Below are 16,350 nucleotides of genomic sequence, written 5' to 3' on the forward strand. Positions count from 1 at the left end.
CTGCCAAAACAGGCTTTCTGTCTACAACCAGCTCTGTACGTCGTATTAATTTTGTATGCTATTACAAACTCTCACTGTTGCACATGGAAGGAAGAAAGCCTTGCAAACACTGCTCTCCACTTAGCCTCCTTCATTTAGCATTATCCTCTCCCTACTTGCGACTATGACCTGTTTGTTAATTAAACAGACAAGTAGTAACAGACAATAAAGAAAGGCATTTTCAGAATGCTCTTTGCTTCCAATGAAGTAAACCGAATGACCACAGCTCAGTGGGCAGAGTAAGTACTTTGCATTTAGAAGGTCCCAGGTTCAATGCTTTGGAGAGAAGAACTGAAGAGAGAAGCCTTACATGAGACCTTAGAGGAGGGGTCACTAGCAAGAGTAGGCAGTAGTAAGCTATTTGGATCAGTGATCTGCCTGAATACAAGGTAGCTTTTACATGTTTATAAAGCACTAACAGATACACTGTTTGCCTGTGGAAGGCAAACCAGAATAGGAACAAGACAGAGGACAGAAAGAACACTTTGCAAGTTAAATGCTCTATTTTCAGCATTTGATCATAACTACAAGTAGGAAGGAGTGAGCAAAAATAGTCAATTTACACAAGCATCCATATCTAAGTTCTTCAGCATAGCTAATTAAAAATAAATAAAACTGAAATTGCTTAAAGAATTAAGTTGACAAGTACATCAACTATTTAGTTTGTGGCAAAATAAATGAAATAGCAAGTGGTCCAATCCTAGAAATATTTAGTCAGCTCATAGGTCTTTAAAAAAATCCTCTGAAATTGTTGCACAGATTACAGCCTAAATCTGATGTGCAGACTCTAAAGATTATTTCACTTGGGTTTGCTTCTTAGAAAGTGCTGAGGCATGGAGATGTATGAAGTTTTAGTCTATAACTAGACCTTGAAGGTAACTTTACCCACAGCTATCTGGAATTGAGAACTCAGAACAACTACAGTTAGATACTGATATTAACTTGAAGAATCATTAAAAAAAATTAAAGAAAAGCCAATGGCAGTCCTTGACTTACAAACATCTGACTTGCAAATGACTCATGGTTACAAACAGGTGTGAGACAACAGGATGGGAGAGAAACCCACCCTTGAAAGAGAAATGCACTCCTGAAAGAGTTATCATGGGAAAAATGTGTTTTTACTGAAACTTTACCATCAATCCTTGTTTCCACAACCAGTTAATTTTTTCAAGATCCAATTATAGAGACAGAAAGTGAGGTGAAATCTTCTGGACAAGGGCACAGACAGCAAAACAAAAACTAAACACCACAGGAATGTTGATCCTTCCCTATTCTATCCAAAGTGTGTGTGTGTGTGTGCGCGCACATACAGCTGGAGTTACACTTTTAACATGTACCTGTTCCGATTTACAAACAAATTCAACTTAAAAACAAGCCTATGGAACCTATCTTGTTTGTAACTTGGGGACTGCCAGGATTTGGAAAAATATCCATTGTAATGGACATTCTCAGATCTCTCTGTTCTAGGCATCCTGTTTATATAGACCCGTTAAGAAGAAAAAGGACATGACAGTATCAAAATCACCAGCTACATGGCACTTAACACATTCTACTTCACTACATTCTGGAATACAGCAGACAATTTCCTTTTGTTAAAGATCAAAGAGGAGTCTGGAAGACTCTTCAGAGGAACAAACCATTGATACAAATCAGTGACCTCTTGAAAACCACACAGCCTTCCTGACTGTGAGTGGCCAAAGTAGATGTCCTGGAGAAAGAAGCTGGTTTAGTAATAGGTAGTTGAGCCTTTGCCAAACAAGGCTGGCCTGTCACAGTGACCCTAACCCAAGCTCTGCCAGGAAAGGAACAGAAGAGCCTTTTCAAGCATTAGCTGCACTTTCCATATTCTTAAGGAGGCTTTCTTCTCTGCTGTTTTTCTCACTTGCCACACCATTGGGAGGAAGTGGAGTTCCAGAGGACACTGACAGCTACTGTAAGAAGGTGGTATTTGTAAGCACAGGAGCCCTACATCCTTTGGTAACAATGGAACCTCAAAGATGCATAAAAAAGTGCTGATTTCAATTAAAGAGCAAAGCAGACATGAGAATGTTGGGGATTTATCATATATATTTTCACCTCTAAGTCAGAAAATGCGTCTTGTCTAGGAAATAATATAAAACCCATGTATCCACATCAATGATACACAGATCTCAAACTACTTCCTAGGCAGAAATGATTACATACATACATATATAAAGCTGGCTTGAAGACAGTCTTCTCTCCCCTCATCATCTGTTTTATTTGCTGCAGCATACAAATGAGATTTCCCTTTATAGTCACAAGCATTTTATGAGACACATTGGGATAAGAGCTAGCAATTCACTCAGGGTCATCCCATGGGCACTGTGACTTAAAAGCATTTAGAAGCTAGAGGGCCCCATGCTATGTGCTAGCTCAGTATTCTTCAACACACATACATACAGTGGATCCTTGACTTAAGAGCGTCCCAATGTAAGAATGTTTTGAGTTAAGAGCTACTGCTCAGCCCCAGCTTAGCTTTGACATATGAACATTTTGGGTTAAGAGCTAGCACCAGAGTACAGGGCCTCAAGAGACCAGTCTCTGTGCCTCATGCCCATGTCTGCTTTGGGATATTTCTGTCTGCTTTGAGGAACTTTGGGTTAGTTGATTTTGTATGGGTTTTTATTCCTGGTATGTTTGGATTCATGAAGAGAAAGAGCAAGAGAGGGAGGGAGGCACAAATAAGTACAGTAGGAAGAAAAAGATGCTTCTGCCTTTTCACTTTGTGTTTCCTTGCCACAACTTTGCGCTTCTGCCATTTTAAGGTTGATCTTCCTTCACTGGGTGCTTTACATTTTGTTAAAAATGGGTAAGAATAATCCAACATACATCACTCCAAGCCTGGCCGTAACAACCCAGAGATACTGACAGGCAAATAAATGTTTTTTGACCAAGATGTGTGTAGGTGCATTCAAATCATCTGTTGACTTACGATGATCTCATACATTCCCACAAGTTTTCCCACAGGTGTTTTTGCCAGTTCCTTCCCCTACAGCATCTGGCATTCATTGGCAGTCTCACCCAAGGCTCCATCTACACTGGCCATTTAATGTGGTTTCTAACCAATATTGAAGAAAGTGGTTTTTCTGTGCAAATGAATACATAGGAAATGCTGGAATCAGTTTGAGGCCCAGGTGCTGACTGCACAAACATTAAGAGCTTTTGTGAGAGTTAGTTATCTGGCTGCTAACTTCAAACTGCATTAAATAGTCAGTGCTAACCAGAGCTCACCCTGCTTAGCTTCCAAGATCAAACAGGACCTTATGCTTGAACAGGATAGTTAGGCTCTTATGTACAGTGTATGTGTGCTTTCAAGTCATCTCTCGGCTTACAACAATTCAATTTCATAGGATTTTCATGGTCAAGGAATTCTCAGAGGTCATTTTTCCAGTTTCTTCCTCTGAAATGTAGCAGAAAGCTCCTGATATTCATTAGTGGGCTCTCATTCAAGCAGTAAGCAGGGCTAATTTCACTTCTAAGATCTGGTGCCTGGTTTTAATGATTTATTTCATATATATCTGGTGCCTTCTTTTAACTATTTATTTCATACTAGCTTAGGTATCCGGTGTTGCCCAGGTTAGATCTTTGGAATGTTATATATTTGAAATAGTTGATTGATTTTGGATTTTATGAATCGATTAAGAAGAAAATGCAGAATTGTATAATAAGACCATTTATAAAATCGTAATGAGGGATTCACATGGTTATTTGGATGTGGGTGGACTACAACTCTCATTATCCTGTCAATCCCCACCCCTCAAATCCTGCAAGTGTTTTAAGTTAGTCATGATGCGTATGTGTGTTAAATTTGGACCAGATCAATCATCATTGGAATTCACATGGCTCTCCAGACATGGGAACCATACTGGAAAATGCATAGACATATAGAAACATATTTTCACTTTTATTATATATACACTATAGCAACAGTCTTCCTTTTTGTCAAAGTGGGATGTCTCTTTAAGATGTTCATGAACACTACAGCATTTTGCTTATAGAGCAGTCTGGCAAATGCTTCACTTGTTGTTCTCCCATTTCACAATGAGAGCATTTCCTTTAGTGCAGATGAGCCATCCAATTCAGCCATGTCCTCGGATAAACCAGGCTTCTGAAGCCTTGGTTCACCTAGCTCATATGTACACAAGACTTAATAAACAGAAGAAGATTTAGAAGTTTGTATCTTGACCTCTTTTCTATTTAGCAATAGCAACAAAGCCAATTTAGTACCTCCGTTCATTCCAAATGAATGTAGGCAGAGCTACAAAATTCCACACTTGAAACGAGGCATAGGGAGTATGTTCATAAAGACATTCATCATTTTGGGAGAGTCATTATCTGCACTCTCAGACAAAGCAAAGTTCATATCCTAAGTCCCATGAAATGCCTGACACAGTGGCATATCTGTATTTATCATTTATGGATATAAACCAGCTATTTATGGAGACAATAAAACTGCACATTTGGGCGTAAGAGAAAGTTGTACTTACAGGAGATCTCTCAAGGCTGTCTTAAAGATGATCCGGAGAAATGTCCAGCCACCACTGCCAATGTAAATGCCCAGAGCAGCTGCAATACTCCATGTCCAGGAGACACCAAAAAACCGCATGAGACCTAGTGAGCCAAGCGAAGCAGTGCAAACCCCAATCGTGTGCATTCTGGAAAAGGGGACAGGCTCAGTGTTATCCACAATGACTATTTAACATTTCCTTGCACCAAGAGTTTATTACGTATATTCTAACAAAGTGTGATTACAAAGATTGAGTGGATGAGGGTCATAAAACACAGAGGACAAAGGTGAAATGAACACAGGAAAACAGCCAAAGACAACAGAGAGTTACGGGTTTATCAAAGGGAGCAGAAGTTGCATTAATGTCAGAGCAAAGCTGGGGGGGGGGGGGAGCAGGAATCTAATAAATGCTATATGGTTGCAAGAAAATCCAACCACAGCTGTCACTGAAGACCATCTTGAAAGTGAAGCAGCTGCATCCTGTGGCATGGGCTGAAAGGTGAGATTACAGGCATACTGCAATAAAACTTATGACTTTCAGGTCAAATTCAAGGTGAAGGCTTAACTCTGAAACCCTGAAGACACAAACATGACACTTCCCACTTTGCCTAATAGTAACACCAAACGGACAACAAAATGTTCTTCACACTATGTTCAATGCCGACACAATGGTTACAAATAAAAGGATACCCTGTTGTTGATCAGTATTGCAAAGAACCGCTGAAACATAAGCCTAAATGTGTTTCTTATATGGTGGGAATCCTGTTTTTTCCTGACAAAAGTAAACTTAATTTTTCGTCATTTTTAATTCAAAGCACATTTTTAACTAGTACTCGGGGGGGGGGGGGGAGATAGTTACATAACAAATAGGAAGGAACAACTTCTTCCAAAACGGATCAGTATGGTGGAAGGCACAAAGACAGGAGGAATAGAAAAAATAATAGAGAAATCAACATGATCTTTGCCTCGAAGTGACAAGCTCCAATTATTTCAGCAATCTGAGTATACCTTGTGGACAGAGGTCAAAAATTCCTTATCAAGCATTTTATGACCAGAGAAAATTCTGCCAATCCTTTAAAAGCTGTTTGTTTGGGTTTTTTTTTAAAAAAAATATTCAGTTTAAAAAATAAAAATACTTTTGCTTCTTGCTTCAGCTTCAAAAGAATATTTAAGTAACTAGCAGACAGGACAGGTAAAGAGCTATAATATGAATAGGAGAGATAATTTCTCTTTCCGCTGAGAATTTCCAAAATAGTGATTCAACTTTACACCTTAAATCCATTTTTGATGAAAGTGAGAGTTTTGATATCGAATGACCTAAGAAGGTATTCTTCAGGCTCCCCGGTAGTATGCCTCTCTAGGTCAACTCAGATCATCAAAGTACAGTACATAGTTTTCCATTTCTGAGATAAGAGAACTAATACATGCAAGAACCTGCATATTTTGGAATATCTTGGCAGAGCATCTATTCATTTTAATCTGAAAGAGACTCCAGTCAAAAATACTGGTTGCCATAGCCCATATATAACAACACCGATGTCCAAACCACTCTGAAAAATGCTATGGGCAGTGGGTTTATATTGTTTTTCACAAACATCTAGCAAATGCAAGTCTTAGCAGTGTTTGATCCAGCTCCAAGGATGACTGGCAAACTGCTTCAGCATAGCTGAAAAATTTGCAGATGGGCAGATATTTCAGTAAAGACACAAAAGTTAGGCTTTTTTTTTTTGTTTAAAACACTACACAAATATATTTTAACACAGACATCTGGACTGAATTTTGTATCAGTCTCTCTTTATTGGAAATTACGCAATCTCATAAGGATACTATCACAGCAGACTCATTTTCCACTGTATATTTCACAAAAATAACTTTTCTAGTCATCAAATCTGCAGGTAGTGGTAACAATATTTGGAATATTTTGATATAACTCCCTAAAAGCCCAAGCTACTAGGCAAGCTGCTGATATTTAGAAATATTTCATTTTCTTATATGTCCTCGGTCTTTTCTTATTATTGACCCTAGTAACAATCTCATCTACCTCTTTCTTTGGCACACCAGTCTATTACAAAAATCTCTATTTGATATACTTCACATTCCTTAGGTTTACACAATTTATTCCTGTAACTACTGAAAATCTGGTTTAACCCCTTAAGGCATCTGTGGAGCTACCACTATCTACAATACAAGAGATTAAATAGTAAAGTGCACATGTAAGGGCATCTTACATACATCACTGAAGCAGGTAATACACAATGTCTACTGGCATAATTTTGTCACACATAATACCAGGTCAAGAGCACAGTGAAATGCCTCAAAGAAAGGAATAAACTGGGTTGGGCACTGAATGCAAAGAAACATTCTTGAGCTTTTCTGAAGACTAAGAGGGCAGGAGTCTTCAAAATATGGCCAGGGGCTGGATGCAGCCCTTCAAGGTCATTTACTCAGCCTCCGGTCTAAACTTTAGACTTAAATCTAAAAATATTTGAAGGCACACAACAACAGCTATCCTTATTAACTTGACTATCTCATCATCCAAAAGCAGGCTCACACTTTCCACTGAAATATTAGTAAGTTTATGTTGGCGAAAATTGTTCTTCATTTCAAATATTGTATTGTTCTTACCATGTTTTCACCCCACTACAAATAAGACATGTGCAATGTGCATAGAAATTCATTCATGTTTTTTCAAACTATAGTCTGCCCACATAATAGCCTGAGGGACTGTGAACTCTATTTAAAAAGTTTTAGGACCCTTGCTTTAGGGAATATCGCTATCTCCTTAATCTCATTTCAGTTTAAAGCCACAGTTCTAATTAAAAGGAACCATAAAAACCACAGATCTATCTTGATGATGTTCATTCTTTATCCAAAGGGAAGGATGAGCCCTCTATATCATATTTTACCCCTTCCAACTGTTGAAGGAATGTTGTGCCTGAGAGCACCTCTCCAGCCATTTGTACCTGGGAGTGTGGGGATATGGGGATCCCCATCCTACTACTAAAAGGAATGGCCCTGAAATGCCTCCTTGCATGCCTGCTGTTTGGAAAGGGGAACAACAATATATACCAAAGGTTACACTGGCCAACATACATTTTGGTGCCTCAAATGTTAGGGCTATTTCTGCATATAGTCGACCTACTAATTCCAACAATGGCACCAGTTTTCCCCCATCAGCTCTAGATTTTGAGATACAGAACATATGGTATATACCAGCTGCCATCTGCTCACCCATAGAAAACCATGACAATCATATCTGAGAAAATAGAGCTGATGCAGTCTAGCCTTTTTTTTTTACTAGTCATGTAAGGAGGATGGAGCAGGCATATCACAATAATGAATGCAGCCATTCTTGCAGCTTGCTTGAAGTGTGATCCCCTTCATCTCTTATATCTTAGCAAAGCAGCTTTCAGAGCCCCTGGCTGAAACCCGGGGGCAGAACAGCATCTCAACCGCAAGGAGTGGGAATGTAGGAGACTCAACTCACAGTCGATAAAGGCAGTACGTTTGGGGGAGATCTGGGCTACTGACTTGGGACCTGCTGACACTGCCTGAACTGGCCTCCTTGTCAGAAGCAGATCTTGTAATATAAGCAGATACAGTCCTTCATATTCTTTCCCCAGAACAAAGATTCTTCACTCCAAGCTAAAAGCAACAGTCTCAATTCTAGGGTTTCTCTGCAAAAATCTCCAGGCCCACATTCACTGTGATATTCTACTAGGTCTCAAATTAAGTTTGGCTCACAAAGATGTCCAACTAAAGGCACCACTTACCCATTAAAACCCCTCAAAAAACATTGAAGAGTTCAGCGCTTGATTTTTTCCGTGCCCTAATTGATCCACGTGGGGAGGGAAAAAATTGAAATCTGTTGTTTGAAGATAGTATCAGAGTTCCGTAGGGTTCCATTTCATTACTGCAAAGGAGGTCAAATAACTGGAAGAGGGTAGTTGTGTCTTCATATTATGAGGAACAAAGATTCCAAAACGAATTTGCAAACATCCTGCTTGTTGAAGCAAGTGGGAGCTATTATCCCACTCTGAAAAATTTCCACTTACAGAGAAGAATTTTTCATGGTCCATTTTCCCATTTATTGAACTAAAAAAAATCAATCTACAAGCCACATTTGAGTTGCCAGGGAACATAATTGTAATGCTTTGTTGCAAGGAGACACACAGCTTTACATGTAAATCAGTATCATGCCATCTATTCTAGCCAATTCTTCATTAAATAAATAAGTATAATATAGTAGCTAACCATTTTGGAGCAGAAACAGGAATAACAAATTATGGTTGTTGTTCTTATATTTCTTATATGACTCTCCCTATGGACTGAGATGGGAAACAACAGATTAAATCACACCAAAATAGACTTTTAACAACAATTAAACCCACAAACACTAATTAAAAACACAACCATCTAACAGAGCATACCATCAAGTTGTTGCTGGAAGAACTAAAATCAAATTTGTGCTCATCCATGCAGCTGAGTGATTGTGAATGAGCAATCAGACTAACTTATGTCACAGGACTATTATGTGGATAAAATAAGTTGACCCTTATGTATACTACCACCCCAAGATCTTTGGACAAAGAGCAGTGTACAAGTATGTCAAAACCTATTATGGGCAACAACTAGCAAATGCACACATCCCCTATTCATGCTGGGTGGCAGCATGAAGATTTATTATTACTTCCCAATCTATGATTGAGCTTTATTGTATTAGACCTTACTGGGTTTTCTATTTCTAATAATTGGTCACCCAACCAAATTGGAAGAAATAGTTCATTCAAAGCTGTTCAGCTGCAACAAAAATGTAAAGGACCCATTGATAAAAATTATGAGTGCTGTGTGAACAGAGTATACACACAGAGAGATGTGCCAAACGGAATACTAGACCCTGGGAACATACCGAGATTTACAGCCAGCAGGCTGAGAATGCTTAGAAGACATATATGTAAGATACAGAAGAGGAGACATGGAAAGACAGCATGTGCACGAACAGCACATAACCCTTTCTCCACAGGGCAGTTTACCATTAAACTGCCTGCGGGAAGGATCCTGAAATATTTCACTTCAATAGTGTTACACTTAAAATGTCATTGTTGCATTCATATTTTCACTGGTATGAAGATATGGAAGGATATGTATATCCAAAAGTACATGTACAAATGGGAGGTTACTTACAGAACTCAGTGCCACAGACTGTTCTCTTTAGGCTGCTTGGTATTCTTGAACTGTTTGGGGTCTGGTAATGTTGTTTTGTAGTTGGTTTATTTCTTGATGTACTGTTAAGCATCATTCTTAACAGCACATCAAGTGAGATAGCTGTTGGTCACTGAGCTAGACAGGCACCAAGGTGATTAACTAAGAAATTTATCAAACTGGCCATTGTCATGGAGCTAAAAAACCCACAGCAAGAAAATAGGCTATTTGATGTGGGAAAACACAGTGGAAGAAACAACAAACACTGAAGTAACATCAAAGAGCAACAAGCAGTGATAAGCCATGTCTCTGCCTGATGATAACAGAGCATTCGATCTACACAAGTTGGCATCCTTGCTGGAAGAAAAAAATCCCAGGATCTGAGGTCTGGATATTAAAACAAGATCACTTGGAAAGATGAAAATATGTGGGCAAAACAGGCTAATTAAGCACTTCTGGAACGATGACAGGGAGAAACAAATTATAAGCAGGAGGAAGAAAACTAGATGCAGAGGATGGGAACATGGAAGACTTATATGCAGGGAGAAAGCTAATCTAGAAGTAAAAATGCTCTATCTTTGGCACTATCAAACAATTTCAGGACTAGTCCACAGACAATAACAACAGCCACCCTGGGCTCACATCAAGCACGTTATGGCTCTCCAGAAGAAGTCTGGGTGTTATTTCCACCAGTCCTAGTGAGCATAGACAATAATAAAGGAAGACATAAACAAATGGAAGGCCACACATTCTCCAACCCTCTCTATTCCTGCTCTGTGGATCACAAAGGGGGACTACATGGCTTCTAATTGTGGAATGACTCCTGTGGCTGCCTGTGTAAGGTAGACATAGGGCATTAATTGACCACATGCTACTGAGGGGGACAGAGGCAGCAATATGCCGCCCCAACCACTTAGCACCAAAGGTGTGTGGTGTCTTGAGGCATCTACAAAAACTTAGCAAGATTTTAGGGGGAAAAATCTGACTATTGACACTTATTGATGATCTACATGGAAACAAATGATACCGCTGGATATAGCTCTGAATGTACTTCTACCACAAGGCTCTGTTAAGGGATGAAGTGGATATAAATGGTGTTTGTCATTCATTTATCTTGAAAGACATGGCTTAGGAAGAGAGAGAATACTGGAAGCGAACGGCTGGCAACAGAGATTGTGATGTTGGGAAAGACTTGTACTTGGTTCAATTGTCTGTGTTGAAAGATTTGGTTCAATTGTCTGTGTTGAAAGATTTCTGGAAGGAGTTACATCTCATGGGGGACTAGGAAGACCGAATTTAAATTACCAAAACAGTTAAAACATATTTAAATCATACATACAATGTATATGACAAAAGACAGCATCTAAAAACGCTGAACTCTCCTTCATTAGTGGTTTTTAAAACTGGCTGGATAACCATCTGTTATTAGTGAATTTCTTGCATCAGCGAAAGACTGGAGTAGATCACCTTTACAATCTGATTGTTAGATGTGGTGATGCTGATTATTGGATTTCTTAAAACATTTGACAAGCTAATAAAATAATGTAGTAGTTTATCAGACAAAAGAACAACATGGTATTTAGTAAGTCAGTCACCAAGCCGTTTAACATATAAAAGTGTTTCTGTCAGCAAGACATAAGCAACAGAACCAGATCTGGTACTGGTTGCAATTCAGGTGTATTGCATGCAGACTTTTTTAAAAATTAATTTTTATTGGTTTATGGTGCACACAGAAAACAAGACCGACATCAGAGGAAAACAAAACAAAACAAAAAAACAGAAAAGAAAAAAATATATAGAAAAGAGTATGCAAGTTTACAGAATGGTATACAGTCAGCACTCATTAAACGTATAAAAAATCAACTTTGATTGTACAGTTATTATACCTTAACATTTATTTCCCTCTAATCCTACACCCGTTAACTCAACCCCCATGACCTCCAACACCACTCCGTATGGATCACATAACTAACCCACAACTACCCACATGTCTTTTTTCACTAAATCCCCTTTATGGCAATCTTCAAATCTACTTTTGTCTTCTTTTCGAGATATCCAATTGCCAACCTCAATTTTTAAACACATTTTTCATTATTTCCTCCTCTGCTGCTATTTGTCAGTTTGGCCATTTGGATATAATCTACTCATTTATCTCTCCAATCCTTAATAGTTAACTCTTCCCCCCCCCCCCTTCCATGTTTTAGCTATTATTAGTCTCGCAGCGACAAAACAAGACTGACAAATTTCTTCATCTCCTGCGCTAATAGACCTTCTAAATATTCCTAATAAGCACATTTCTGGGTTTTTCTTGATTTTTTTTTTTTGCTAATCAGTTTGTTTGCTTCTTTCGCCACTTTTTTCCAGAATTCTTTAACTATGTTACAGGTCCACCATACGTGGAAAAAAGATCCCTTCACCTTCTTGCATCTCCAGCGAGCCCCTCGTCCTGTTTTCTCTATTTTAGCTAGTAACTGGGGTTATGTAGTCTCTGTAAAACATTTTAAACATATTTTCTCTAATTGATCTGGCCACTGAAAATCTAAACCCCTTTTTCCAAAGATGTTCCCACTCTTCCAAATCGATATTTCTACCTACATCTTTGGCCCATGTGATCATAACAGTTTTTATTTGGTTGTCTACTAAATTGTATTCTAAAATATATTTGTAGAGCCTGGATATTAGGCCTTTGTTTCCCTTCTCGAAGATACTTTCTAACTCCGATTTATTAGAGGCAAATCCGACTTTTGCATCCTTCTTAAATCTGTCATGTAGTTGGACTTCTTGAAGGGAAGGGCAGACTCAGTCTCAGGGAGCACTCAGAAAAGTAACACCTACAACAACAACACTCAGCAAGGAGTTCGGAATTTATGACATGTGGGGAAAGGATGGAGGACCCACATTTGTTTGGCTTAGAGAAAAGAGCTAAATTGGTACATGATATCAGCTTGCAAATATCTAGACAGCAATTAAGATGACACGGAGCTCTTCACCTGGGTCACATGGAAAAGACAAGAATCAAGTCATGACTTTTGAAACATAGTTAGGCAATGATTCTATAAACATTGTGAAATCAACTGCTTCCAATCATTTTTTTAAAGGAAGTGAACATCTGCCAAAAAAGGAAATGTCCTGCAGATGTAGTGGGCAGTTCTTCTCAATGCCACTGAAAAAATTATCATCTAATCCCTTCAGGTCATGCACGAGTACCAACTTGTCCCTTCTGATTCATCAATTAGAGTACTGCTACTTAGAAAACTTGTCACTGATGCAGTTGCATGGTATGCTAAAGTAATACAGTTGATGTGTTGTCGAAGGCTATCATGGCCAGAATCACTAGGTTGCTGTGAGTTTTCTGGGCTGTATGGCAGGCATCCTCAGAGATGGCAAGGTCCGTTGGAAACTAGGCAAATGAGGTTTATATACTGTATGTACTATATATACTTGAGTATAAGCCTAGTTTTTAGCCCTTTTTTTGGCTGAAAAAGCCAAGGGGGATGAGGGTTCTGGCAGGAAGGCGTGGGGTTGAGGAAGGGCTTCTTTTACCTCCATGCCTTCCTGCCACGACCCTCACCTTTCCACACAGCAACCCAGCTCTCCTTCCTCTCCGCACCAGTCTTTCCCACTTTTTTCTATTTGTATACACACAGCATTTCCCTCAAAATGTATAGTTAAAATAAATTATGGTGATAACTGGAATGATACAGGTTAGAAGAATGATTTAATCAGAGTTGTACAGTCTTATGTTAAATTACAGTTTTATGTAAATATTCAAAAACATTTAACCTACTGATGCTTCAATTAATGTAATTCTATTAGTATCTATTTTTATTTTGAAATTTACGAATAGCTGCTTCATTTCCCACCCTCGGCTTATACTCAAGTCAATATGTTTTCCCAGTTTTTTGTGGTAAAATTAGGCGCCTCGTCTTATATTCAGGTTGGCTTATACTCGAGTATATACAGTATTTCTGTAATGTCCAGGGTGGGAGAAAGAATAGTTATTTCAAATCTTGTCGGTTACAAAGTCTGTCAGGGATTACAGCACCATCACACTTTTCAAGGCACAGCTTTTTTAGATCCAGCTAGCAGATGACAAAACAGCATGTTAGCATGCCAAAATAGTATTTCCCTGCTCTTAAGAGGACAAACGACTGTCTCCTGCCAACTAACCTTCAGCAGATCCCTCACTCCACAGCTCTACTCTTCCAACTGTTACACTGTGTTAAAACAGCAAAATAAGATTTCTTTCCAAAAATGAGAGATGCCAACAAACCAGGCTAAACAAAAAACACAAAAAATGGCTTGCTTTTCATACCTTTAACAGCAATCAAAGGTCCAGAAATTTAACATGCCAGCCAGGTCTTTTTACTTCATACAGGTAAGGACTGATATCAGCTGGTCAAGTCCAACTGTGGAGCTGCTTGTAAAAGATACAAGTTACAGTGGTTGCTAACCCTGTTAAGTACCAAACTCCTGCAAAACCACTCAACTAATAAACAGAGAAAAGATGGATGGAAATCGCTGCCAGATAGTTTAGTAGTTTACGTAATGTAGTAATCGTTTATTTTGTAACACGCTCATGCCTGCTATTTTTCTCTTTTCGTTATCAGCCCGGGGTTACTACGTGGGTCCGAGACTGCCAACAAAAACCAGGTGCTGTGGAAATACATTTCAAAGGAAGGACTGGGCAAAAGCACCTTCTCAGTACTCTTTGCAAAGCAAACTCTGTGAAAAGGCATGGATTGAGGAAACTTGAAGGTACCTACTCAGAAGTGTTAGATGTTGATTTATATTTTCTGGTTAGTAAAGATAAAGGTTTCCCCTTGATATTAAGTTTAAGTTTAATTGTGTCTGACCCTGGGGGGTGGTGCTCATCTAAACTGGAGAGCTGGTGTTGTCCATAGATGCCTCCAAGCAGGCCTGTAGCCAGGATTTTGATTTGGGGGGGGGGGGGGAGTTTGATTTTGGGGGGGGGGGGGGCTGAGTCTGAGCGAAAGAGGGTCTACCCTAGCAAACCTTTTGTATTGTTACCCCAATACCCCCATGCATATGGCATATATTGAGCATGATGATCAGATCATGATATGAATAAACATAACAGTTTAAATAATGCACCAGTAAGGCCTTCTCGCGAACCACCATGAGAATTTCGGGGGGGGGGGGGGCTGAAGCCTCCAAGCCCCCCCCCCCCCGGCTACATGCCTGCCTCCAAGGTAATGTGGTCAGCACGATTTCATGGAGCGCAGTTATCTTCCTGCTGAAGTGGTACTTATTGATCTACTCACATTCCTTGTTTCCAAATTGCTAGGTTGGTGGAAGCTGGGCCTAACAGTGGGAGCTAACCCCACTCCCTGAATTCGAACCGCCAACCTTTCAGTCAGCAAGTTCAGCAGCTCAGCAGTTAAACCCGCCGCACCACCAGGGCTTAGTAGCTATTTTTTTCTGTGTGTGCTTGGAGTAGTTTTAGTGTATACAGATATTAACCAAAAAAATTGACGAACAACAGTCATAGAATCCTAGAGTTGGAAGAGACCTTGTGGGATATCCAGAAGCAGGAAAATCGCTTTCAAACCACCCCTGATAGATGACCATCCAGCCTCTGTTTAAAAGCCTCCAAAGAAGGAGTGGTTCTGAAATCCACGTTCCTTCTCCCCTCAGTGACCTGCAGGCTTCACATAGGGAGAGTCTGCCCGCCAAGAATGGGCCAGGCCCACCATGCCATTGAGGACTCTTTGTAGGATATTAATATTACAATATAACGGTATAGTACAATATAGTTATATATAATACTGATATTATATATATATTTATATATCTTGTAAACCGCTGAGTCCCTTTCGGGGTGAGAAGGGCGGCATATAAATGCTGTAAATAAATAAAAATAAAAAAATACATAGGACAAGCCAAACAACAAACCTACACGCGCCTACTTTGATATATACATAGATGAGGAGGAGAGGGGATCCCTCCAAGCGGCGTCACAAAGTTACCCCTCCCTCAGCCCTGTTACCAGGACAACGCTGCCCCTCGCCCCCCACCCTCCACGTTGCCAGAGTAACGGCCACGCCAAAGCTTCCCCCCCCCGTTGCCAAGGGAACGCCGCTTCCCCCTCCCTCCCCCAGGGCGAAACGGTCGTTTCATACCTCGCGCTGGCAACCGCCACTTTCCTCACACGCCTCCTTCACCTTCGCTCGGCTCCTTCTCTACAGAAAACGCTCACGGGGCCAGAGAGGGAGGGAGAGGGGGCGGAGCCTAAAGAGGAAGCGCCGCCTCAAGCCCCAGAGAAGCGTGAGGGGGAGGGGGGAGGAGAGTAGGCGAGGCCAAGGCACCGAGAAGAGCGGAAAGAGTGGGTCGTGGAACGCGCGGAAAGCGTCTCCTGAGCATGCGCGGAGAGGCCTGTGGTTTGCGAGAGCCTGTGGCCCTGACAATAGAACGCGAAACGCTTTTACCTCCCAGCGTCCGAGACCGTCTTAGCCAATCACGAGAGAGCCGGTTCATGACGTCACATAGGGGCATTCTAATAGGAGTAGCGGCGGCCTTTAATTTCATAGGGTTTTCTTAGGAAAGGAATGCTTAGGGAT

The 16,350-nt window shown here is 40.1% G+C and overlaps 1 protein-coding gene across 1 annotated transcript in view; it reads right to left on the reverse strand.

The window, feature by feature from the left end:
* SLC27A1 (solute carrier family 27 member 1) overlaps nucleotides 1-16,034 on the reverse strand; it is a 39,303-nt gene extending 23,269 nt beyond the window's left edge. Inside the window, exons 1-2 of the mRNA XM_060763869.2 lie at nucleotides 15,913-16,034; nucleotides 4,548-4,715 (exon numbers count right to left, since the gene is read on the reverse strand). Of these exons, the coding sequence (XP_060619852.2) occupies nucleotides 4,548-4,714 (167 nt within the window). The 5' untranslated portion in view covers nucleotide 4,715; nucleotides 15,913-16,034. The remainder of the gene's footprint in view (nucleotides 1-4,547; nucleotides 4,716-15,912) is intronic.
* Between the last annotated feature and the right edge of the window lie 316 nt (nucleotides 16,035-16,350).

Source organism: Anolis sagrei, chromosome 2, assembly GCF_037176765.1.
Source record: "Anolis sagrei isolate rAnoSag1 chromosome 2, rAnoSag1.mat, whole genome shotgun sequence".
NCBI lineage: Eukaryota > Metazoa > Chordata > Lepidosauria > Squamata > Dactyloidae > Anolis > Anolis sagrei.